This window comes from Pristiophorus japonicus, unplaced genomic scaffold (genome assembly GCF_044704955.1).
Source record: "Pristiophorus japonicus isolate sPriJap1 unplaced genomic scaffold, sPriJap1.hap1 HAP1_SCAFFOLD_425, whole genome shotgun sequence".
Classification (NCBI taxonomy): domain Eukaryota; kingdom Metazoa; phylum Chordata; class Chondrichthyes; family Pristiophoridae; genus Pristiophorus; species Pristiophorus japonicus.
Window position 1 is genome coordinate 415915 of NW_027254146.1, and position 25427 is coordinate 441341.

The 25427-nt window shown below is 47.3% G+C and overlaps 1 protein-coding gene across 1 annotated transcript in view; it reads right to left on the reverse strand.

Annotated features, from left to right (window-relative positions):
- LOC139251238 (telomerase protein component 1-like) overlaps positions 1–25225 on the reverse strand; it is a 71932-nt gene extending 46707 nt beyond the window's left edge. Inside the window, exons 1-7 of the mRNA XM_070873210.1 lie at positions 25156–25225; positions 19856–20297; positions 19370–19534; positions 17223–17357; positions 5532–5693; positions 4748–4900; positions 3852–3929 (exon numbers count right to left, since the gene is read on the reverse strand). Of these exons, the coding sequence (XP_070729311.1) occupies positions 3852–3929; positions 4748–4900; positions 5532–5693; positions 17223–17357; positions 19370–19534; positions 19856–20266 (1104 nt within the window). The 5' untranslated portion in view covers positions 20267–20297; positions 25156–25225. The remainder of the gene's footprint in view (positions 1–3851; positions 3930–4747; positions 4901–5531; positions 5694–17222; positions 17358–19369; positions 19535–19855; positions 20298–25155) is intronic.
- Positions 25226–25427: the final 202 nt, after the last annotated feature.

Sequence of the window (25427 nt, forward strand, 5' to 3'; positions counted from 1 at the left end):
GCTGGGGCCCCAGCTGTTTACATTGTACATTAATGATTTAGACGAGGGGATTAAATGCAGTATCTCCAAATTTGCGGATGATACTAAGTTGGGTGGCAGTGTGAGCTGCGAGGAGGATGCTATTAGGCTGCAGAGTGACTTGGATAGGTTAGGTGAGTGGGCAAATGCATGGCAGATGAAGTATAATGTGGATAAATGTGAGGTTATCCACTTTGGTGGTAAAAACAGAGAGACAGACTATTATCTGAATGGTGACAGATTAGGAAAAGGGAAGGTGCAACGAGACCTGGGTGTCATGGTACATCAGTCATTGAAGGTTGGCATGCAGGTACAGCAGGCGGTTAAGAAAGCAAATGGCATGTTGGCCTTCATAGCGAGGGGATTTGAATACAGGGGCAGGGAGGTGTTGCTACAGTTGTACAGGGCCTTGGTGAGGCCACACCTGGAGTATTGTGTACAGTTTTGGTCTCCTAACTTGAGGAAGGACATTCTTGCTATTGAGGGAGTGCAGCGAAGGTTCACCAGACTGATTCCCGGGATGGCGGGACTGACCTATCAAGAAAGATTGGATCAATTGGGCTTGTATTCACTGGAGTTCAGAAGAATGAGAGGGGACCTCATAGAAACGTTTAAAATTCTGACGGGTTTAGACAGGTTAGATGCAGAAAGAATGTTCCCAATGTTGGGGAGGTCCAGAACCAGGGGTCACAGTCTGAGGATAAGGGGTAAGCCATTTAGGACCGAGATGAGGAGAAACTTCTTCACCCAGAGAGTGGTGAACCTGTGGAATTCTCTACCACAGAAAGTAGTTGAGGCCAATTCACTAAATATATTCAAAAGGGAGTTAGATGAAGTCCTTACTACTCGGGGGATCAAGGGTTATGGCGAGAAAGCAGGAAGGGGGTACTGAAGTTTCATGTTCAGCCATGAACTCATTGAATGGCGGTGCAGGCTAGAAGGGCTGAATGGCCTGCTCCTGCACCTATTTTCTATGTTTCTATGTTTCTATTCCAGTCCTGAATTCCAGGGGTGGAAGATGCCTGTGTGTGGATTGTTTTAACGTGTGGTGACTATTGCACATCAGCCACCACACGGGCTTGATAGAGCTAGGTCTTTATCCAGTGGCAAGGGTTAACCAGGACGACTGGAGACCTGCTCTGCTGCACGGAACTAGTGCACACACACATTGCAGTGCGGGCTGGCCAGTGCTGCCCCTGGGCCCTTGGCTCTTCTGGGCCCTGTACCCTCATTTGCCACGCCTCTGCCACGATATCTCGCCGCTCCTCCATCATAAACATTTGTCGCACCTCTGCCCCAAACATTCTCTCTGCCTCTGCCACGATCACTCGCCGAATCTCAGCCGCGATCTCTCACCACTCCTCCGCCCCGATCATTTGCCGCATTTCTGCCTTGATCTCTCGCCGCTTCTCCGCCCCAACCTTCCCGTTCCTCTGCTGTACCCGAGTCCTTCTGCTCCACGGGAGGTTTCAGTCCTCCCGGAGCTCGCCTTAGGACACCTGCGTTACAGTGGGTCAGGTGTACCGCCCCAGTCAAACTCCCCACCTACCACTGTCCCCGGAGCAAGTTATTGGGATTTTGAAATCGAGGCGTTGCTCAACAGGGAGCCAATGTAGGTCAGCAAGCACAGGGGTGATGGGTGATGGGTGATCCTGACTTGGTGCAAGTTAGGACATGGGACGACTTTTGGATGACCTCAAGTTTACGTAGGGTAGAACATGGGAGCCCAGCCAAACATGCATTGCATTAGTCAATTCTAGAGTTAACAAAGGCATGGATGAGGGTTTCAGCAGCAGAAGAGCTAAGGCGGGGTAGAGGCGGGCAATGTTACGGAGGCAGAAATAGGCAGTTTTAGTTATGCCATGGATATGTGGCTGGTAGCTCATTTCAGGGTCAAATATGATGCCTATGTTGCGAACAGTCTGGTTTAGCCTCAGATAGATGCTAGGGAGAAGTATGGAGTCAGTGGCTGAGGAACAGTTTGTGGCGTGGACCAAAGACAATGGCTTCGGTCTTTCCAATATTTAATTGGATAACATTTCTAGTACTGACATCCAGTACTAGATGTCAGACAAGCAGTCTCACAATTTAGAGACCATGGAGGGGTCGAGAGAAGTGGTCGAGAGGTAGAGCTGGGTGTCGTCAGCGTACATGTGGAACCTGACTCCGTGTTTTCGGATGACATCACCAAGGGGCAATAGATGAGAAATAGGAGGGGACCAAGGATAGATCCTTGGGGAACACCAGAGGTAATGATGCGGGTGCGGGAAGAGAAGCCATTGCAGGAGATTTTCTGGTTATGATTAGATAGATAGGAGTGGAACCAGTCGAGTGGAGCCCCACCCAGCTGGACGATGGTGGAGAGGCTTTGGAGGAGGATGGAGTAGTCAACGGTGTCAAAGATTGCAGACAGGTCAAGGAGGGATAGTTTACCTTTGTCACAGTTACAAAGAATGTCATTTGTGACTTTTGTGAGAGCAGTTTCAGTACTGTGGCAAGGGTGGAAACCAGATTGAAGGGATTCAAACATGGAATTCCGGGAAAGATAGTCACGGATTTGGGAGGCGACAACACATTCAAGGACTTGAGGAAAGAGAGGTTGGAGATGGGGCGGCAGCTAACAAGCATAGTGAGGTCAAGAGTTGCTTTTTTCAGAGGGGTGATGACAGCAGATTTGAAAGCGAAGGGGTAGTACCCGAGGAGAGAGAACCGTCAATGTCAGCTAACATGGGAGCCAAAACAGGAAGTTGTGTGATCAGCAGTTTAGTGGGAATAGGGTCAAGGGAGCAGGAAGTGGGTCTCATGGACATGATAAGCATGGAGAGGTCAAGGGGAGATCAGAGAGAAACTAGAGAAAGATGTGAGTTTAGAACTAAGGCAAGGGGAACCTCAGAGGAACATTGCCCCCACGGGGTTGGGGAAGGATGGGAACTGGAAGAGGCAGACGATCAGATGGTCTCAATCTTTGAGACAAAGAAGTCCATGAGCTCCTCACACTTGTTGTTGGAGGCAAGTGTGATAGAGACAGGGGAGAGGGGTTTAAGGAGACGGTTAGCAGTAGAGAATAGTAGCTGAGGGTTATCTTTGCATTCCAGAATGACCCTGGAACAGTGAACAGTTTTTGCAGACAAGAGTAGGACCAGAGAATGTTTTATGTGGTCGAGCCAGATCTGGAGGTGAATGACTAAACCACTTGTCCGCCACATCCGTTCAAGTCTGTGCCCCTTGGACTTGAGGGAGCGCAGATAAGGGCTGTACCAGGGGAACGGCCAGGGTGAGAAAGAGTAATAATAGGGACTAGGGCATCAAAGGTGGTAGTGAGGGTGCGGGTGAGCAGATCGGTGGCTGCAGAAATGTCATGGTGAAAGGAGGGCCAAAGGCTGGACAGTTTGGAGTTGGTAAGTGCAGCTATGAGAGAGTTTGGAGAGAGTTTTTTCCAGGGGAGGATGCAGAAGGAAGTAGATTTTGGTGGGGGACGGGGCATGTGGGTGGAGAGCGATACAAGGAAATGGTCAGAGATGGCCTTATCTGTAATTGACACGGTAGGAATATCGAGGCCACGAGAGATGGCAAGGTCAAGGGGGAGGGCGTGAGTATAGGTTGAGGAGTTCACATGGAGGGAGAGATTAAGGGAGGACAGGAGGATAGTGAACTCAGAGGAGAGAGAGCATGATGAATTGAGATGGAGGTTGAAATCACCGAGGATGAGAAGTCACTCAGTGCAGAGGCTGAGAGAGGAAAGCAGTGAGGATATATCAGTGATAACGTTTTTATTATAGGACAGGCAAAGCTTTACTCCAGTCGGGTTAATATTCCAGTTTTGAGGTACTTACAAGGTGTGTATCACTCTTTGCGATGGACAGATAATCAGACCACTTGGTAATGACTGAATCAGGTGGCAATTTCTGGATCTAAAAGACAGAGAACAGACAGTGATACAGGACCATAGGAACAGGAGGAGGCCATTCAGACCCTTGAGCCTGTTTACTCATTCAATTAGATCATGGCTAATATGTACTCCAACTCCATTTATCCGCCTTTGCTCCATATCCCTCGACCCTTGCCCAACAAAAATCTATCAATTGCAGACTTGAAAGCTCCAGTCGACCTTCAGCATCCACAGCCTTTTGGGGGGAAAAGAGTGTTCCAGATTTCCACTGCCCTTTGGGTAAAAAATGCTTCCCGATTCCACTCCTGAACACCCATCAGAGGAAATAGTTTCTCTCTGTCTATCCTATTGAATCCCTTTCAACATTTTTAACACCTCAATTAGATCTCCCTTCAACCTTCTAAGCTCAAACAAATACAAGCCTAGTCTACGCAACCTGTCCACATAATTTAACCCCTTTAGCCCTGATATCATTCTGGTGAATCTGTGCGCATCCCCTCCAAAAGGCCACTATCTCCTTCCTGAACTGACTGCAGTGCTCCAGATGTAGTCTAACCAGAGCTCTGTACAACTGAAGCATAACTTCCTCCCCTTTGTATTCCAGCCCCCTCGAGATAAGGCTGTCAACTCCATTAGCCCGAGTGATTGCCCTTTATACCTGTCTACTGGCTATAAATGATGTGCGTACCTGGACACCCAAATCCCGCTGCTCCTCCACAGTTTCTAGTCTGGAAAATCAGCCTCATGTTTGAACCTTACGCCCACTTTTTCCTTCCCTGGATCCCCACAGCCTTTGAGTTTAACCGGGAGGTTTTTCTCTGGACTGTGGAACATACTCACCCTTCTCTGCCTCCTCAGGCCAGCCTTGCAGCGCTGCTTTCTGGTGTTGTACTTGGCCAGCTGGTACTCGTCGAAGAGCTTGAAGCTGTCGGCCAGCGCCTGGCGCAGGCAGGAGGGGTAGGGAGCCACCTTCCTGCTGCTCTCCATCAGACTCTGGGGGGCAGGGACAAAGGAAGGAAAAGAAAAGATTAAAAGGAGCGCTCAGGGAAAAGGTGGTGGGACGGAGCCATCGGCTAAATATTTACACATTGTCTCAGCACATTATCCCTCCCACCTCAAAAACACTGCGCCCTTGAGATAAGGGACGCAGATCGCAGCTCGATTCTCTCCAACATTTACCTTGCATATTCCCCCAGTGTACCTGGTATCTCTCCCCCCGCAGTGTACCTGGTATATCCCCCCCTTCCCCCCCCAGTGTACCTGGTATCTTCCGCCCCACCTCCCCCAATGCACCTGGTATATCCCCCCCTTCCCGCCCCCCAGTGTACCTGGTATATTCCCCCCACCCCCCCCCGCAGTGTACCTGGTATATCCCCCCACCGCCCCCCAGTATACCTGGTATCTCTCCCCCCACCCCCCCGCAGTGTACCTGGTATATTCCCCCCCACCCCCCCCAGTGTACCTGGTATCTTCCGCCCCACCTCCCCCAGTGCACCTGGTATATCCCCCCACCCCCGCAGTGTACCTGGTATATCCCCCCACCCCCGCAGTGCACCTGGTATATCCCCCCCTTCCCGCCCCCCAGTGTACCTGGTATATTCCCCCCGCCCCCCCCGCAGTGTACCTGGTATATCCTCGGCACCTCAGTCCAGTCGGAGGGCAGCCGCACGGCCCGGCAGAAGTAGCGCCGCAGGTGGGGCCGGCACGGGGGGAGCCGGGCGCTCAGGGCCAGCAGGAAGTTGGCGGTGCTGCGGATGTTCAGCTCCTGCCGGGTGTACAGAGCGACCTGGGAGAAGAGAAACATGTCAGTACCGGGTATCAGAGGCTGGGGGAAGCCCCCGCCACGAACATTGTGTGGGAGAGAATGACCCCTTGGTGGGCTGCGCCCCTCCCTCCCACAGACACCGACATTTAAAACCAAAGCTCGGCACCAGTCGGTCTCACTTTCTCGGAGTCAGAGGGTCGTGGGTTCGAATCCCACTCGAGGGACTCGAGCCTCAGAATCCAGGGCCAACACATTTAAAAATACTCAGATGTGCATTTAAAGAGCCGTAACCTACAGGGCTACAGAACCGAGTGCTGAAAGGTGGGATTAGGCTGGGAGCTCTTTTTTGACCAGCATGGATACGATGTGCCGAATGCCCTCCTTCTGTGTCGTACCAGAAAGGGCAGACAGGGCTTTGGTTCGAAGGTCACGTCAGAAAGATGCCACCTCCGACAGATCAGTACTGGCAGCAGGAGTTTCGGGGCAGGGAGGGGGCAGTCACGCAGCAGGATTATAATGCTTCAAACAAGCCACCGTGGTCTTCTGCCGCCCTTGGCCATTCTTTAAACTCCGAGTTACAACTGTAGCTGCGGCTCAGTGGGTAGCACACTCACGTCCGAGTCAAAAGGTTGTGGGTTCAAGTCCCACTCCAGGAGTTGGAGCACAAAAATCTAGGCTGACACTCCCGGTGCCAGTACTGAAGGAGTGCTGCACTGTCGGAGGTGCCGTCTTTCTGATGAGATTTTAAACCGAGGCCCAGTCTGCCCTCTCAGGTGGATGTAAAAGGTCTCCCAGCCACTATTGGAAGAAGAGCAGGAGGGAGTTCTCCCTGGGCCCAATATTTATGACCCAAGCAACATTGCTAAAAACAGAGATTAACAGCTCATTATCACATTGCTGTTTGTGGGATCTTGCTGTACAGAAACTGGCGGCGCTGTTTCCTACAGTTCCACAGTGACTATACTTCAAAAGTGCTTCATTGGCTGCAAAACCTGAAGGTCATGAAAGGTGCAAAAGAAACAAGATATTTTATTTCTTTTCTCACCTCACCAATACATCCACATTTACCTCACCACCATTCATCTCCTTTTACCCCTCAACATTGTTCAACATTCCAGTTTGTTTCAGACATATTTGGGGAGGTTCCTCTGACCCATCTCTCACACTCCTGTACCTGAGAGATCCCTCTAACCCCTCTCATACACACTCCTGTATCTAGGGAGGTCCTTCCAACCTCTTTCACACTCCTGTATCTAGGGAGGCCCCTCTAACCCGTCTCGCACATTCCTATATCTGAGGAGGACCCTCCAATCCCTCTCACACTCCTGTATCTGGAATCTCCACTCTAACTACTCTCACACACTCCTGTACCTAGGGAGACCCCTCGAACATAGAAAATAGGTGCAGGAGTAGGCCATTTGGCCCTTCGAGCCTGCACCACCATTCAATATGATTATGGCTGATCATGCAACTTCAGTACCCCATTCCTGCTTTCTCTCATTACCCCTTGATCCCTTCAGCCGTAAGAGCCACATCGAATTCCCTTTTGAATATATCTAACCAACTGGTCTCAACAACTTTTTGCGGAAGAGAATTCTACAGGTTCATAATTCTGAGTGAAGAAGTTTCTCCTCAGCTCGGTCCTAAATGGCTTGCCCCTTATCCTTAGACGGTGACCCCTGGTTCTGGACTTCCCAAACATCGGGAACATTCTTCCTGCATCTAACCTGTCCAATCCCATCAGAATTTTAAGTTTCTATGAGATCCCCTCTCATTCTTCTAAATTCCAGTGAATATAAGCCTAGTCGATCCAGTCTTTCTTCATATGTCAGTCCTGCCATCCTGGAATCAGTCTGGTGAACCTTCGCTGCACTCCCTCAATTGCAAGAATGTCCTTCCTCAGATTAGGAGGTCAAAACTGTACGCAATATTCAAGGTGTGGCCTCACTAAGGCCCTGTACAACTGCAGTAAGACCTCCCTGCTCCTATACTCAAATCCTCTTGCTATGAAGGCCAACATGCCATTTGCCATCTTCACCGCCTGCGGTACCTGCATGCCAACTTTCAATGACTGATGTACCATGACACCCAGGTCTCGTTGCACCTCCCCTTTTCCTAATCAGTCACCGTACAGATAATATTCTGCATTCCTGTTTTTGCACCAAAGTGGATAACATCACATTTATCTACATTATACTGCATCTGCCGTGCATTTGCCCACTCACCTAACCTGTCCAAGTCACCCTGCAGCCTCTTAGCATCCTCCTCACAGCTCACACTGCCATCCAGCTTAGTGTCAGCTGCAAACTTGGAGATATTACATTCAATTCCTTTCTCTAAGTCATTAATGTATATTGTAAATAGCTGGGGTTCCAGCACTGAACCTTGCGGTACCCCACTAGTCACTGCCTGCCAGTCTGAAAAGGACCCATTTATTCCTATTCTTTGCTTCCTGTCTGTCAACCAGTTCTCTATCCACATCAATACATTACCCCCAATACCATGTGCTTTAATTTTGCACACTAATCTCTTGTTGTGGGACCTTGTCAAAAGCCTTTTGAAAATCCAAATACACCACATCCACTGGTTCTCCACTCTACTAGTTACATCCTCAAAAAATTCTAGAAGATTTGTCAAGCATGATTTCCCCTTCATAAATCCATGCTGACTTGGACCGATCCTGTCACTGCTTTCCAAATGTGCTACTATTACATCTTTAATAAATGATTTCAACATTTTCCCCACCACCGATGTCAGGCTAACCGGTCTATAATTCCCTGTTTTCTCTCTCCCTCCTTTTTTAAAAAGTGGGGTTACATTAGCTATCCTCCAATCCATAGGAACTGATCCAGAGTCTATAGAATGTTGGAAAATGACCATCAATGCATCCACTATTTCTAGAACCACTTCCTTAAGTACTCTGGCATGCAGACTATCAGGCCCTGGGGATTTATCAGCCTTCAATCCCATCAATTTCCCCAACACAATTTCCTGACTAATAAGGATTCCCTTCAGTTCCTCCTTCTCGCTAGACCCTTGGTCCCCTAGTATTTTCAGGAGGTTATTTTTGTCTTCCTTGGTGAAGACAGAACCAAAGTATTTGTTCAATTGGTCTGCCATTTCCTTGTTCCCCATTATGAATTCACCTGATTCTGACTGCAAGGAACCTACATTAGTCTTCACTAATCTTTTTCTCTTCACATATCTATAGAAACTTTTGCAGTCAGTTCTTATGTTCCCTGCAAGCTTCCGCTTGTACTCTATTTCCCCCCTCCTAATTAAACCCTTAGTCCTCTTCTGCTGAATTTCTTCCAGTTCTCAGGTTTCCTGCTTTTTCTGGCCAACTTGTATGTCTCTTCCTTGGATTTAACACTATCCCTAATTTCTCGTTAGCCATGGTTGAGCCACCTTCCCCTTTTTATTTTTATGCCAGACAGGGATGTACAATTGTTGTAGTTCATCCATGTGATTTTTAAATGTCTGCCGTTGCCTATCCACCATCAGCCCTTTAAGTATCATTCGCCAGTCTATCCTAGCCAATTTACGTCTCATACCATCGAAGTTACCTTTCTTGAAGTTCAGGACCCTAGTCTCTGAATTAACTGTCACTCTCCATCTTAATGAAGAATTCTACCATATGGTCACTCTTCCCCAAGGGGCCTCACATGACCAGATTGCTAATTAATCCCCTCTCATTACACAACACCCAGTGTAGGATGGCCAGCTCTCTAGTTGGTGCCTCGACATATTGGTCTAGAAAACAATCCTCCACAGTACTGCTACCAGTTTGGTTAGCCCAATCTATATGTAGATTAAAGTCACCCATGATAACTGCTGTAACCCTTATTGTACATTCTCTGCCCTTTGGTATTTCGCAGCTCTACCCACATAGACTCATCTTACACTCCTGTGAGAAAGAAAGAAGTTCTGCTGAGGAATTATGAGCAGCTAAGGACCAAATTAAAAAGCAGAACCATAAAAGGTAATAACCTCTGGATTACTACCTGAGCCACGAGCAAATTTGCATGGGGCAAACAAGATCAGAGAGTTAAACACGTGGCTCAAAGACTGGTGTGGGGAAAATGGGTTTTGGTTCATGGGTCACTGGCACCAGTACTGGGGCAAAAGGGAGCTGTTCCGTTCAGACAGACTCTACTTAGACCGTGCTGGGACTAGGGTCTTGGTGAAGCAAATAACTAGAGCTGTAGAGAGGGCTTTAAATGAATTAGTGGGCCGGGGGAGGGGGGGCGGTGCTGAGAGGATTCAGGTGAGCGAAAATTTAAAAAGTCAAAGAATAAGTAGAAGGCAATAGAGCAGGGGAGCACTGGGGGAAATGAAAACCAGAGCGTGCCAGGAATGGACAGAATGTATAAATATAAAGATGAATCAGAAAGTGGGGTCAAAGCAGGAAAAATAAATTTAAATGTTCTTTATCTGAATGCATGTAGTTTTCGTAACAAAATAGATGAGCTGTCGGCACAAATAGATACAAATGGGTATGATCTGATAGCCATTAGAGACGTGATTGCAAGGTGACCAGGACTGGGAATTAAATATAGAGGGGTATTTGACAATTTGGAAGGACAAAGAGAAAGGAAAAGGAAGTGGGGTAGCACTGTTAATAAAGGATGGGATCAGTGCGTTAGTGAGGAACGATATTGGCTCAGAAGATCAAGATGTTGAATCAATTTGGGTGGAGATAAGGAATAATAAGGGGGAAAAGTTGCTGGTGGGCATAGTCTATAGGTCCCCTAATGGTAGCTACACTGTTGGACGGAGTATAAATCAATAAATAATGGAGGCTTGTAAAAAAAAAAAAAGGAGCGGTAATAATCTTGGGAGATTTTAACCTTCATATTGAATGGACAAAGTAAATTGGCCAGGGTAGCCTTGAGGAAGAGTTCATATAGTGTATCTGGGATAGTTTCCTTGAACAGTACATTGCGGAACCAACCAGGGGGCAGGCTATCTTAGATCTGGTACTGTGTAATGAGACAGGATTAATAAAAGATCTTGAAGTAAAGCATCTTCGAGGAATGAGTGACCATAACATGGGTGAATTTCAAATTCAGTTGGAGGGTGAGAAAGTTGGATCTCAAACCAGTGTCCTTAGCTTAAATAAATGAGACTACAAAGGTATGAAGGCAGAGTTGCTAAAGTGGACTGGGAAAATAGATTAACGAGTGGGACGGTTGATGAGCAGCGGCAGACATTTAAAGGGATATTTCATAACTTGCAACAAAAATATATCCCAATGAGAAGGAAAGGTTGTAAGAGAAGGGATAACCATTCGTGGCTAACTAAGGAAATAAGGGATGTTATCAAATTGAAAACAAGGGCATAAAGGTGGCCAAAACTAATGGGAGGCCAGAGGATTGGGTAACTTTTAAAAGCCAGCAAAGAACGACTAAAAAAATGAGAGCGAGAGGGAAGATAGTCTATGAAAGTAAATTAGCACGAAATATTAAAACAGATAGTAAGAGTTTCTACAGGTACATAAAAAGGAAAAGAGTGGCTAAAGTAAATGTTGGTCCCCTAGAGGATGAGACTGGGGAATTAATAATGGAGAACAGGGAAATGGCAGAGACGTTGAACAAATATTTTGTATCGGTCTTCAAGGTAAAAGACACTAAAAACATCCCAACAGTGGATAATCAAGGGCTATAGGGAGAGGGGAACTTAATACAATCACGATCACTAATGAAGTAGAACTCGGTAAAATAATGGGACTAAAGGCCCACACGTCCCCTGGACCTGATGGCTTACATCCTCGGGTCTTAAAAGAAGTGGCTGCAGAGATAGTGGATGTATTGGTTGTAATCTACCAAAATTCTCTGGATTCTAGGGCGGTCCCAGCGGATTGGAAAACCACAAATGTAACGTCCCTATTTTAAAAAGGAGGCAGACAGAAAGCAGGAAACTATAGAACAGTTAGCCTAACATCTGTGGTTGGGAAAATGTTGGAGTCCATTATTAAGGAAGCAATAGCGGGACATTTGGAAAAGCATAATACAGTCAAGCAGAGTCAGCATGAAAGGGAAATCATGTTTGACAAATTTGCTGGAGTTCTTTGAGGATGTAATGAGCAGGGTGGACCAATGGATATGGTATATTTGGATTTCCAGAAGGCATTCAATAAGGTGCCACATAAAAAGTTACTGCACAAGATAAAAGTTCATGGGTTGGGGGTAATATATTAGCATGGATAGAGGATTGACTAACTAACAGAAAACAGAGAATCGGGATAAATGGGTCATTTTCCGGTTGGCAAATAGTGACTAGAGGGGTGCCCCAGGGATCAGAAAACTTGGCTACATTACACTCTGTCCCTTCATCCAAGTCTATATTAATGACTTGGATGAAGAGACAGAGTGTAATGTAGCCAAGTTTGCTGATGGCAGAAAAAAAATAGAAAAGCAAATTATAATTTAAATGGAGAAAAATTGTAAAGTGCTGCAATACAGAGGGACCTGGGGGTCCTTGTGCTTGAAACACAAAAAGTTGGTATGCAGGTACAGCAAGTAATCAGGAAGGCAAATGGGATGTTGGCCTTTAATGGGGGATAGAGTATAAAAGCAGCGAAGTCCTGCTATAACTGTACAGGGTATTGGTGAGGCCACACCTGGAGTACTGAGTGCATCAGCTCAGAGTGAGATAACAAGAGTTTGCTAAGTGGGAGAGTTCAGTGAAGTGGAGGCGGGAGGTGTTGCTTTGCCTTGTTTTTCCTAATTTTTTCCGCAGATTGGCAGCATACCTGAGTGGGAGCAGACCAAGGCCCGAGAGTGGGGATAAAGGCCACAGCAGAGCACAGCATATGGCCAGTGTGATCTCCTGGACTAGTTTCCATTGCCTGGTTGGGTCAGAGAGGAATTTTCCCAGATTTTTCCCCCAATTGGCCTGGGTTTTTAAATCTGTTTTTTTTGCCTGTCCCAGGGAGATCGCACAGCTCCGGGTGAGGAGAACTCTGCTGTGTGAAATCGCAGGTAAGGCAGGCAAGTGGTTGGTAGTGATTGTAGACTGCGGGGTGGATGAGCAGACTGACCAAGGCAGAAAGCCATTCAAGTGGGGGGAGTAAAGAGGCAGGTGGTTGTAGTAGGGGACAGTATAGATAAGGGGTAGATAAGGTTTTCTGCAGCTGAGAGCGTGTGTCCCGAAGGCTGTGATGCCTACACGGTGCCAGGTTAAAGGACATATCCTCTGGGCTGGAGGGGGAGGATCCCATTGTCGTGGTACACGTAGGTACCAATGACATAGAAAGAGGTTCTGCTGAGAGAGTTTGAACAGCTAGGGACTAAATTGAAAAGCAGACCCACCTGCATTATTACCTGAGCCACGAGCAAATTGGCATAAGGTCAATAGATCCAGGGAGATGAATGCATGGCTCAGAGGTTGGTGTGGGAGAAGAGGGTTTCGATTCGTGGGGCACTGGCACCAATACTCAGGAAAGAGAGCTGTTCCGTGGGGACCAGAGTTCTAACTGGTGTAACTAGGGAAGTAGACAGGGCTTTAAACTAAATAGGGGGGGGGGGGGGGGGGGTCCCAGTGGAGGGAAATCTAGAATGCTAAAAGAGAAAAGAAAAGTAAGCAATGCAGGAAAGTGATTGCAGTAAGGATAACCAGATTATATCAGGAAGGGACAGAGCATACAAACAAAAGAATGCACTAGCAAATAGGGTCCAGGTAAGAATACAAACTAATAATGTTAAAGAGACAAATTTAAAAGCATTGTATCTGAATGCATGAAGCATTTGTAATTAACAGCGCAAATAGATGTAAACGGATATGATATAGTTGCAATTACGGAGACATAGTTGCAGGGTGACCAGGGTTGGGAACTGAATATCCAAGGATATTCGATATTTAGGAAGGACAGGCAAAAAGGAAGAGGGGGTAGTGTGGCATTGAAATCAGAGGATGAAATCAGAGCAATAGTGAGAAAGGATATTGGCTCAGAAAGTCAAGATGTAGAATCAATCTGGGTGGAGCTAAGGAGCACCAAGGGGCAGAAAACATTGGTGGGAGTTGTCTATAGGCCTCCAAACAGTAGTGGTAGTGTAGGGGATGGCATCAAACAGGGAATTAAAGATGCATATCGCAAGGATACTACAGTAAACATAAGTGACTTTAATCTACATATAGACTGGCCAAACCAAATTAGTAATAATACTGTGGCAGATGAATTCCTGGAGTGTGTACGAGATGGTTTTTTAAGACCAGTATGTTGAGGAGCCTACTAGGGAACAGGTTATCCTAGATTGGGTATTGTGTAAGGAGAAAGGGTTAATTAAGTCTTGTTGTGCGGGGTCCTTTAGGAAGAGTGACCATAACATGATTGAATTATTAAGATGGAAAATTAAGTAGTCCAATCTGAAACTATGGTCCTAAATCTAAACAAAGGAAACTACGAATATATGAAGAATGAATTGGCTATGATAGATTGGGAAGATTCATTAAAAGGCATGACGGTGGATAGGCAATGGCTAATATTTAAGGAACGAATGCATGAATTGCAACAGTTATACATTCCTTTCTGGCGTAAAAACACAAAGGAAAAGTGGCCCAACCATGGCTACACAAAAGAAATTAAGGATAGTATTAGATCCAAAGAGGAGCTATACAAAGTTGCCAGAAAAAGTAGCAAGCCTGAGGATTGGGAACAGTTGAGAATTCAGCAAAAAAGAACCAAGAGATTGATTGAGGGGAAAAAGAGAGAGAGTATGAGAGTAAACTTGCAAGGAACATAAAAACTGACTGCAAAAGTTTCCACAAGTATGTAAAAAGAAAAAAAAGATTAGTGAAGACAAATGTAGGTCCTTTACAGACAGAAATGGGAGAATTTGTAATGGGGAACAAGGAAATGGCACAACAATTAAATACATATTTCGGTTCTGTCTTCACGGAAGAGGACACAAATAACATCCAGAAATGCTTGGGAACCAAGGGTCCAGTGAGCAAGAGGAATTAAAGGAAATGATTATTAGTAAAAAAATAGTGCTGGAGAAACTATTGGGACTAAAGGCAGATAAATCCCCAGGGCCTGATGATCTGCATCCCAGAGTATTAAAAAAGCGGTAGCCATGGAAATAGTAGATGCATTGGTTGTCATCTTCCAAAATTCTATAAATTATGGAACAATTCCTGCAGATTGGAGGGTGGCAAATGTAACCCTATTTAAAAAAGTAGGGAGAGAGAAAATAGGGAACTACAGACCGGTTAGCCTAACATCAGTAGTAGGGAAAATGCTGGAGTCCATTATAAAGGATGTGATAACTGCACACTTAGATAATATCAGCGGGATTAAACAAAGTCAGCATGGATTTATGAAAGGAAAATCATGTTTGACAAACCTACTGGAGTTTTTTGAGAATGTAACTGATAGAATAGATAAGGGAGAACCAGTGGATGTAGTGTATTTGGATTTTCAGAAGGCCTTTGATAAAATTCCACTTAACAGGTTAGTGTGCAAAATTAAAGCACATAGGATTGGGGGTAATGTATTGGCATGGATTAGAAATTGGTTAACTGACAAGAAAGAGTAGGAATAAACGGGTCTTTTTCGGGGTGGCAGGCAGTGACTAGTACCACAGGGATCAGTGCTTGGGCCACAGCTATTCACAATGATGTGTATGTGTGTGTATGTGTGTGTGTGTGTATATGTGTATATATGTGTGTATGTGTGTGTATATATGTGTGCATGTAAAAATGATTTGGATGAGGGAACCAAATGTAATATTTCCAAGTTTGCTGACGACTCAAAACTAGGTGGGATTGTGAGTTGTGAGGAGGATGCAAAGACACTGCAAAGTGATTTAGATAGGTTGAGTGAGTGGGCAAACACAAAGCAGATGCAGTATAACGTGGATAAATGTGAAGTTATCCACTTGGTAGGAAAAATATAAGAACAAAGTATATTTAAATGGTGATGGCTTGGGAAGTGTCGATGTACAGAGGGACCTGGGTGTCCTTATGCACCAGTCATTGAAAGCAAACATGCAGGTGCAGCAAGCAGTTAGGAAGGCAAATGGTATGTTGGCCTTCATTGCAAGAGGATTTGAGTACAGGAGCAAGGATGTCTTACTACAGTTATATAGGGCCTTGGTGAGGCCGCACCTGGAGTATTGTGTGCAGTTTTGGTCTCCTTACCCAAGAAAGGATATACTTGCTATTGAGGGAGTGCAGCGAAGGTTCACCAGACTGATTCCTGGGATGGCTGGATTGTCGTATGAAGATAGATCGGGTCGACGAGGCCTGTGTTCACTACAGTTTAGAAGAATGAGAGGGGATCTCATTGAAACGTATAAAATTCTGACTGGGTTGGATAGATTGGATGCGGGGAGGATGTTTCCCCTGGCTGGGAAGTCTAGAACAAGGGGTCACAGTCTCACGATATGGGGTAGGAAATTTAGGACCGAGATGAGGAGAGATCTTTTCACTCAGCGGTTGGTGAACTTGTGGAATTCTCCACCACAGAAGGCTGTGGAGGCCAAGTCACTGAATATATTTATGAGGGAGATGGATAGATTTCTAGAAATGAAAGACATCAAGGGGTATGGGGGAAAAAGCAGGACTATGGTGTTGAGATAGAGGATCAGCCATGATCATTTTGAATGGCGGTGCAGACTCAAAGGGCCGCCTGGCCGACTACTGTTCCTATTTTTTAAGTTTCTGTGATCAGTTTTGGTCTCCGTATTTAAAGGAAGGATATACTTGCATTGGAGGCTGTTCAGTGAAGGTTCACTATATTGATTCTGGAGATGAGAGGGTTGACTTATGAGGGTAGGTTGAATAGGTTGGGCCTATACTCATTGGAGTTCAGAAGAATGAGGGGTGATCTTATCGAAACATATACGATAATGAGTGGGCTTGACAAGGTGGAGGCAGAGAGGATATTTCCACTCATAAGGGAAACTAAAACTAGAGGACATAATCTAAGAATAAGGGGCCACCCATTTAAAACTATGAGGAGGAATTTCTTCTCTGAGGGTTGTAAATCTATGGAATTCTATGCCCCAGAGAGCTGGGAAGGCTGGGTCATTGAATATATTTAAGGCGGAGGTAGACAGATTTTTGAGCGATAAGGGAATAAAGGGTTATGGGGAGCGGGCAGGGAAGTGGAGCTGAGTCCATGATCAGATCAGCCATGATCTTATTAAATGGTGGAGCAGGCTTGAGGGGCCAGGTGGCCTACTCCTATTTCTTATGTTCTTATGTATCTAGCCCCTCTCTCTCACTTCTGTATTTGTGCAGGTCCCTCTGTTGCCCTCCTGTATCTGCAGAGGTCCCTCTAACCCCTCACACTCCTGTATCTGGGGAGATTCCTCCAATCTTGGTCATGCTCCTGTATTTGGGGTGGCCCCTCTCTCACACTTTAGCATCTAACTGGGTTCCGGCAGTGGGTGGGGATGGAACCTTGGCCACTTGCTGCTCCGTGCGGAAAACCACACCAGGTGGGACAGTTGGGCAGAGACTGACATCACAGGAAATCTCCCTCCAACATTCAAAGGCCTAAACATTCCAGCTCATCTCTCCCAGATTCTACTCCTCTTGTACCTTCAGGATGAACTCGGGGTCCTGGTCCGCGATCTCCTGGCACAGGCTCAGCAGGTGGAGGCAAGTGGGATTCTGTGTGTCTGTAAAATTGGCCCCTTCGATCAGGGAGCAGCAGACCCCGTTCAAAAGGGTCTCCTGGAACAAAGGTAAAAAAGAGCCATCAGCATTAGAGGGTGGGGGATAAGAACATAAGAAATAGGAGCAGGAGTAGGCCATTCGGGCCCTCGAGCCTGCTCCACCATCCAATAAAATCATGGCTGATCTTCTACCTCAACCCCACTTTCCTGCACCATCCCCATATCCCTTGATATCCAAAAATCTATTGACCTCTGTCTTGAATATACTCAATGTTTGAGCCTCCACAACCCTCTGGGGTAGAGAATTCCAGAGTTTCACCACACTGAATGAAGACATTTCTCCTAATCAGTCCTAAATGGCTGACCCCTTATTCTGAGACTGTGACCCCTGGTTCTAGACTCCTCAGCCAGAGGAAACATCCTCCCTGCATCTACCCTGTCAAGCCCTGTAAGCATTTTGTAGGTTTCATTGAGATCACCTCTCATTCTTCTAAACTCCAGAGAATGTAGGCCTAGTGTACTCAATTTCTCCACAGGACAATCCCCCCATCCCAGGAATCAGTCTGGTGAACCTTGTTGCACTCCCTTGATGCAAGTATATCCAGGGATTGGCAATATAAATTAAATGGTACATTAAAGAAGTGCAGGGGCAGAGAGACCTCCTCCTCCAGTGCTGTATGATTCTATGAAGAGCAGAAACTTTGTGACCCAATAAAAAGAAAAGACTTGGATTTATATAGCACCTTTCAGGACCACCGGACGTCTCCAAGTGCTTTACAGCCAATGTAGTGCTTTCTGGAGTGTAGTCACTGTTGTAATGTGGGAAACGTGGCAGCCTATTTGCACACAAGCAAGCTCCTATAAACAGCATTGTGATAATGACCAGATAATCTGTTTTTTTGTTCTGTTGATTGAAGGATAAATATTGGCCAGGACACTGGGGAGAACTCCTCTGCTGTTCTTCAAAATAGTGCCATGGGATCTTTTACATCCACTTGAAGGGGCAGACAGGGCCTCGGTTTAACGTCTCATCCGAAAGTCAGCACCGCTCCCTCAATACTGCCCCTCCGACAGTGCAGCGCTCCCTCAGTACTGCCCCTCCGACAGTGCAGCGCTCCCTCAGTACCGCCCCTCCGACAGTGCAGCGCTCCCTCAGTACCGCCCCTCCGACAGTGCAGCGCTCCCTCAGTACTGCCCCTCCGACAGTGCAGCGCTCCCTCAGTACTGCCCCTCCGACAGTGCAGCGCTCCCTCAGTACTGCCCCTCTGACAGTGCAGCACTCCCTCAACATTGCACTGGAGTGCCAGCCAAGATTTTTGTACTCATGTCCCTGGATTGGGATTGAACCTACAACCTTCTGACTAAGAGGCAAGTGTGCTACCCACTGAGCCACGGCTGACACGGACAATCAAAGTGCTGAAGATTACAAAGGGATTTGGATTGAGCTAATCCAGACAAGTCATGGACTGTGCACAGTTGAAAGCTCAGGGGACACCGGTTACAGAGGAGGACATTAGGAGTGAGGAGGGACATCGGAGGAACAAAGGAACAGGAGTAGGCCATTTAGCCCCTCGAGCCTGTTCTGCCATTCAATGAGGTCATGGCTGATCTGTGACTCAACTCCACCTGTGCCCCAAACCCTTCATACCTTTGGTTGACAAAAATCAGTCAATCTGAGATTTAAAATTAATAACTGATCTAGCATCAATTTTGAAGAAGAAAGTTCCAAACTTCTACCACCCTTTGTTTCTCCTAACTTCACTCCTGAAAGGTCTGGCTCTAACTTTTTTAAACTATGCCCCATGGTCTAAAAAGGGTCATCGGCCACAGGATAAGTCCCAGGGAAGGACGTTGAAATGGGCAAAATAATAAACGTGGTCAAGGGGCAAGTAGATGGGTTTGTTAAGAGAGACAAAGGGTTAAGGGATACTGTGAGAAGGTGGAATTGAGGGATACGGAGAGAGGGTGGGATTGAGGGATTGAGGGATATGGGGAGAAGGTGGGATTGGAGGATACGGGGAGAGGGTGGGTAGGTGGGCTTCCGGATGACCAGATTACTATTCCCCTTACCTTCTTTTCTCGCAGTTTGACATCCTGGTTCTGTGAAGGTTCGGGAACATCACGGAGCTCCTCAGCGACCAGTGCCCCTCGTGCCTGCTCCAGATCCTCATATTCCTGCGCTGACAGGTTGTAACTGGGCATCAGCACAGTCACCTCGGTTAGGTCCTCAGCTGCCTGAAAGAGAGAAACACATTAAAAACTGCAGCTGGTAAATTATGTTGAAAACCCCCCGATTTGATTCCAGCCTGTAACTCACTCCCAGGTATCTGTTATTCTATATATAAACCCTCCCCCCCTCCCCCCACCCCGAACCCCTCGATTAGATTCCAGCCTGTAACTCACTCCCAGGTATCTGTTATTCTATATATAAACCCTCCCCCCCCCCACCCCGAACCCCTCGATTAGATTCCAGCCTGTAACTCACTCCCGGGTATCTGTTATTCTCTATAATCATCCCTCTAGCCTGCCTGATGATGTATGCTATGACTCTCTTACCCATTGTCCGGTGCTGAAAGGGGCCATGGTCGGTGCCCGGGATTGGCGATCACTCTCCGCTGAGGGTGATGGTGAGACAACCTTGTTCTTCAGGGAAGAGGATGTCAAAGGGCAGATGGTCCATTGCAGGGAGGTCAAAGGGCAGAGGGTCTGGGGCAACTTGGGGCTCAAGGACTGGCTGAAGTGGAGGGGAAGAGTCGAGGAGACGGCCAGGGAGGTGGTACAACTGCCAGAGGAGGTGGTCAGGAACCTGTTGTCCAAGCTGATGCTCGGGGTCAGCAGCTGCCCAGCCGAGAGGGCCGGGCTGTGGAAGATGAGTCGATGTCTCGCCGGCTCGGCGAGGCCGAGGTTGGCGAGTCTGGAGCGGTGCCCGGGCGTCGGACGAGTCAGTCCGCCATTGTCGGTCTCCATTCTGCCTCTGTCGGTCACCAGTCTCGGAGCACTGAGAAGACAAGAGACGAATAACAGAGTAAAAACCCAACCACATGCCAGCGACCTGCCGCCATTCTGCAGACGGGTGGTAGGGAGCGGCCCCTTTAAATTTAGAGACCGGCACCCATCCAGACACGACTATTCCAATGCACACCTGGCCGGTCTCCAACCCTTGATAAACTTGCTCACTCAAAACTCAGTGTCCTAAGTCGCACCAAGTCCCACTCACCAATCACCCCTGTGCTTGCTGACCTACATCGATTCCCAGTTAAGCAACGCCTTCATTTTAAAATTCTCAACTTTGTTTTCCAATCACTCCATGGCCTCGACCCTCCCTATCTCTAATCTCTCAGCCCCACAATCCCGCACCCCCTCTCCCAGAGATCTCTGCGCTTCTCCAGTTCTGGCCACTTGCGCGGGCGGGGAAGTGGAGCTGAGTCCATGATCAGATCAGCCACGATCTTGTTGAATGGCGGAGCAGGCTCGAGGGGCCTTATGGCCGACTCCTGCTCCTATTTCTTATGTTCTTCTTGTTCCCGCTCCCCATAAACCCTTGACTCACTTATCATTCAAAAATCTGTACATCTCCACCTTAAATACATTCAATGACCCAGCCCCCACAGCTCTGAGGCAGAGAATTCCACAGATTTACAACCCTCAGAAGAAATTCCTCCTCATCGCCGTCTTAAAAGGGCGACCACTTATTCTGAAACTAGGCCTTCTAGTTCTCGATTCCCCCATGAGGGCAAACATCCTCTCTGCATCTACCCTGTCAGCCCCCTCAGAATCTTATATGTTTAATAAGATCACCTCTCATTTGTCTAAACTCCACGAGTACAGGTCCAAACTTTTTTCATAAGACAACCCCGTCATCTCAGGAATCAACCTCAGGAACCTTCTCTGAACAGCCTCCAATGCAAGTATATCCCTCCTTAAATGCACGCAGTACTCTAACAGCTGGGATTACCCCTTCCCTCCGGAAGGCACTGACCTATGCTGGGGTGAGGATTCCACAGGCACCGGCCACCCTCCGGCACTTCACCCTGTGGCCATGTCTTGTTTGTTTCAGCCCATCCCATGACTGGTGCTTGGTTATTTGACCAAGGGGTGAAGGGAGTGGGATGAGGTAGATCCCACAGCTGTTTCTCGCCTGCTGGCCTACGTAAAAAGACTTTGCATTTCTATTGTATTCCTCTATTTATAAACCTAAGTAACCAATGTTCTTTTTTAACCACTTTATCATCTTGTCCTGTCACCTTGTAAGGATGTGTGTATTTCTGCTCACCTACAGTTGCCATTTATTGTATAGTGTCTTTCCATATTAGTTGTCCCAAAGTGCATCACTTCACGCTTATCCACACTGAACTCCATTTGCCCCGCTTCTGCCTGTTTCACCATCCTGTGTCAGCCTGAAGCTGAAAACTATCCTCAAATGATCTGCTACCTTGCCAAGTTTCATATCACCTGCAAACTCTGCAATGCTGCTCCCTACACCCGAGTTGAGGGCTAAATATTGGCCCCAGCACACCGGGGAGAATTACCCTGCTCTTCTTCCAATAGTGACCGTGGAATCTTTTACGTCCACCCGAGAGACCAGACAGTGGGGTTTAACATCTCATCGAAAGGTTGCACCACCGGCAGTGCAGCACTCCCTCATCACTTGATGTTTGTGCTCAAGTTTCTGGACAACCTTCTGACTCGAAGGCGAGCGTACTACCCACGGAGCTACAACTGATGCACATCCCCCGGACTCCCCTGAAATAGGAATCGGGGGGGGGGGTTGGGGGTGGGGGGAGGGATGGTGGAACGAGCACAATTGGGTAAACTCAGGTGTCAGCTGAAATTTGGTGTCAGCCATGGCTCAGTGGGTAGCTCACTCACCTTGGAGTCAGAAGGTTGTGGGTTCAAGTCCCACTCTAGGGGTTTGAGCACATAAATCCAGACAGCAGGAGCCGAAGCCTGCTGCATCTGGCCGGGTCTTCATTCTCCGTGGTGTGGCTGATGGAGCAGATCTGGAGTCCAGGCAGAGGGCAGCCTCCTGATTCGCGGGACTAAGGTCTTCCTGTGTGTATTACAGGGAGCTGTAGCATAGCGGTCATTTTACTAGACCACAAATCCAGAGGCCTGGTCTGATAATCTAGAGACACGAGTTCAAATCCTACCATGGTAGCTGGGAAGTTTCAATACAGTTAATTAAATGACAAAATAACTATTTGTACTGCACTTTTCTTTGACATACAGCCGTCCGTTCTTCCAGCCCCCTACACGGGACATCGTTGGAATGGATGATATCCAGAAGGCACGCCACTGTCACTATTCACTTCATACCCAATAAACCCGTTAACAATCCGTACACAATGCGCCATCTATGGTGAGGTTGGGGGGGTTGGGAAGGATGTACTTTTACTGGGGCATGGGACTTTGGCTGGCCCTTGCTATTTTCTGGGGTGCTCTGTCCTCTGTCGCTTCAGGAAGTCAAAGTGGATCGAGTTACAATTTGCAAAGTCAGTGAGATCTTGGGATGGGCGGTTCTAGTGATACATTCCTGTGAAACTTCAGGGTGTGGCTTACCCTCCAAGGGGACCAATCAAACAATGCGTGGAGCATGGCAGCCATTTTGGCAGCAGAAATAAACACGTCCATTAATCAAGTCTGGAATAAAAAGCTAATGTCGGTAATGGTGACCATGAAGCATGTAACAAACCACTATGACAAAGGAAATCAGGTCTTCCTGCATGTATTGCAGGGAACAACTTGTATTTATATAGACACCTTTAATGTAGTGAAACGTTCCAAGGCGCTTCACAGAAGTATTATGAGATTTTAAAAATTGACGCCAAGCCGCACAAGGAGAAATTAGGGCAGGTGACCAAAAGGGAGGTAGAGACGTGGAGAGGTTTAGGGAGCGAATTCCAGAGCTTGGGGCCCAGGCTACAGAAGGCACGGCCACCAATGGTTGAGTGATTATAATCAGGGATGCTGAAGATGGCAGAATTAAAGGAGCGCAGACATCACCGGGGGGGGGGGGGGGAATGGCGGGGGTGGTTGCAGAGCTGGAGGAGATTACAGAGATAGGGAGGGGCGAAGTCACGGAGAGAGACAAAAACAAGGATGAGAATTTTGAAATCGAGGCGTTGCTTAACCGGGAGCCAATGTAGTTCACCAAGCACAGGGGTGATGGATAAGTAGAGAGGAAGATCGAGAAGAGGGTTGGCGCGATGACGCTGCCCTGCTTGACCCCGGTCCGGACGTTGATTGGGTCGGTGGTGGATCCGTTAGTCAGGATCAAGGCTTGCATGTCGTCGTGGAGCAGGTGGAGGATGGTGACAAACTTATGGGGGCAGCCGAAATGGAGGAGGACGCTCCATACTCCCTCACGGTTAACCGCGTCAAAGGCCTTGGTGAGGTCAAAGAAGGCCATGTAGAAGGGTTGGTGCTGTTCCCTGCATTTCTCTTGTGGTTGTCGCGCAGTTTACCAAGCGCAGACAGCGGAAGGAGCGTGCGGCAAACCAGACTCCCCAACCACCTCTTCCTTCAACCACTGTCTGTCTCACCTGTGACAGAGACTGTAATTCCTGTATTGGACTGTACGGTCACCTGAGAACTCACTTTTAGTGTGGAAACAAGTCTTCCTCGATTTTGATCCTGCTACAACTGTACAGGGTATTAGTGAGGCCACACCTGGAGTACTGCATGCAGTTTTGGACTCCGTATTTAAGGAAGGATATACTTGCATTGGAGGCAGTTCAGAGAAGGTTCACTAGGTTGATTCCGGAGATTGACTACGTTGACTTATGAAGAGAGGTTGAGTAGGTTGGGCCTATACTTATTGGAGTTCAGAAGAATGAGAGGTGATCTTATCGAAACATATAAGATAATGAGAGGGCTGGACAAGGTGGATGCAGAGAGGATATTTCCACTCAGAGTGGAAACTAAAACCATGGAAGATAGTCTTAGAATAAGGGGCCGCCCATTTAAAACTGAGATGAGGAGGAATTTCTTCTCTGAGGGTTGTAAATCTGTGGAATTCTCTGCCCCAGAGAGCTGTGGAGGCTGGGTCGTTGAATATATTTAAGACGGAGGTAGACAGATTTTTGAGTGATAAGGGAATAAAGGGCTATGGGAAGCGGGCAGGGAAGTGGACCTGAGTCCATGATCTTATTGAATGACAGAGCAGGCTTGAGGGGTCAAATGGCCCACTCCTGCTCCTATTTCTTGTATTGGTGTTCTTGAGGGACTGCCGATAATGATGATGATGATGATGATGGATGGGTGAGCGGGACTTGGTGCAAGTTAGGACTCAGGCAGCCGTGTTTTGGATGACCTCAAGTTTACATAGGGTAGAATGTGGGAGGCCAGCCAGTAGTGCTTTAGAATAGTCGAGTCTAAAAGGTAACAAAGGCATGGATGAGGGCTTTAGCAGCCGATGAGCTGAGGCAAGGGAGCAGACGAGCGATGTTATGGAATTGGAAATAGGTGGTTTTAACTATGGTCAAAAGCTCCTTTCAGGGTCAAATTGGACACAAAGGTTGCAAACTGTCTGGAACAGTAGCATAGTGGTTATGTTACTGAGCTAGTAATACAGAGACCTGAGTTCACATCCCACCATGGAAGCCGTGGAATTTAAATTCAGTTAATTAAATAAATCTGGAATAAAAAGCCAGTATCAGTAATGGTGACTATGAAGCTATCAGATTGTTTTAAAAACCCATCTGGTTCACTAATGTCCTTTAGGGTAGTCCCCTCTCTCTCCCCCGGTAGGGATGTCCCACTTCTCTCTCTCCAGACAGGGATCCTACCCTCATCCCCCACCCTCCGCAACCTTGGGAGCGATTGACAAGTTTGGGAGTATCTGACTCAGTTCTTACCTTTAGTTTGTCAACTCACTGCAGCCAGATCGAGGTACAGGATCCGCCTTCTGCAGACACTAAAACAGCACTTCAGGGAAATCTATAGCTGAAGGCACAGATAGAGTCATACAATGAAACAGTACATCGTTCCTACCGCAACTCTTTGAACAAGGTAAACAATTAATTCCATTCCATTGACTTTTACCCACAGCCCAGCAGGGGTGAACCCTTTACGTATTTATCTAATTCCCTGGGGCCTCCCCTCTCCTGGGGCACAGCCCCCTCCCACC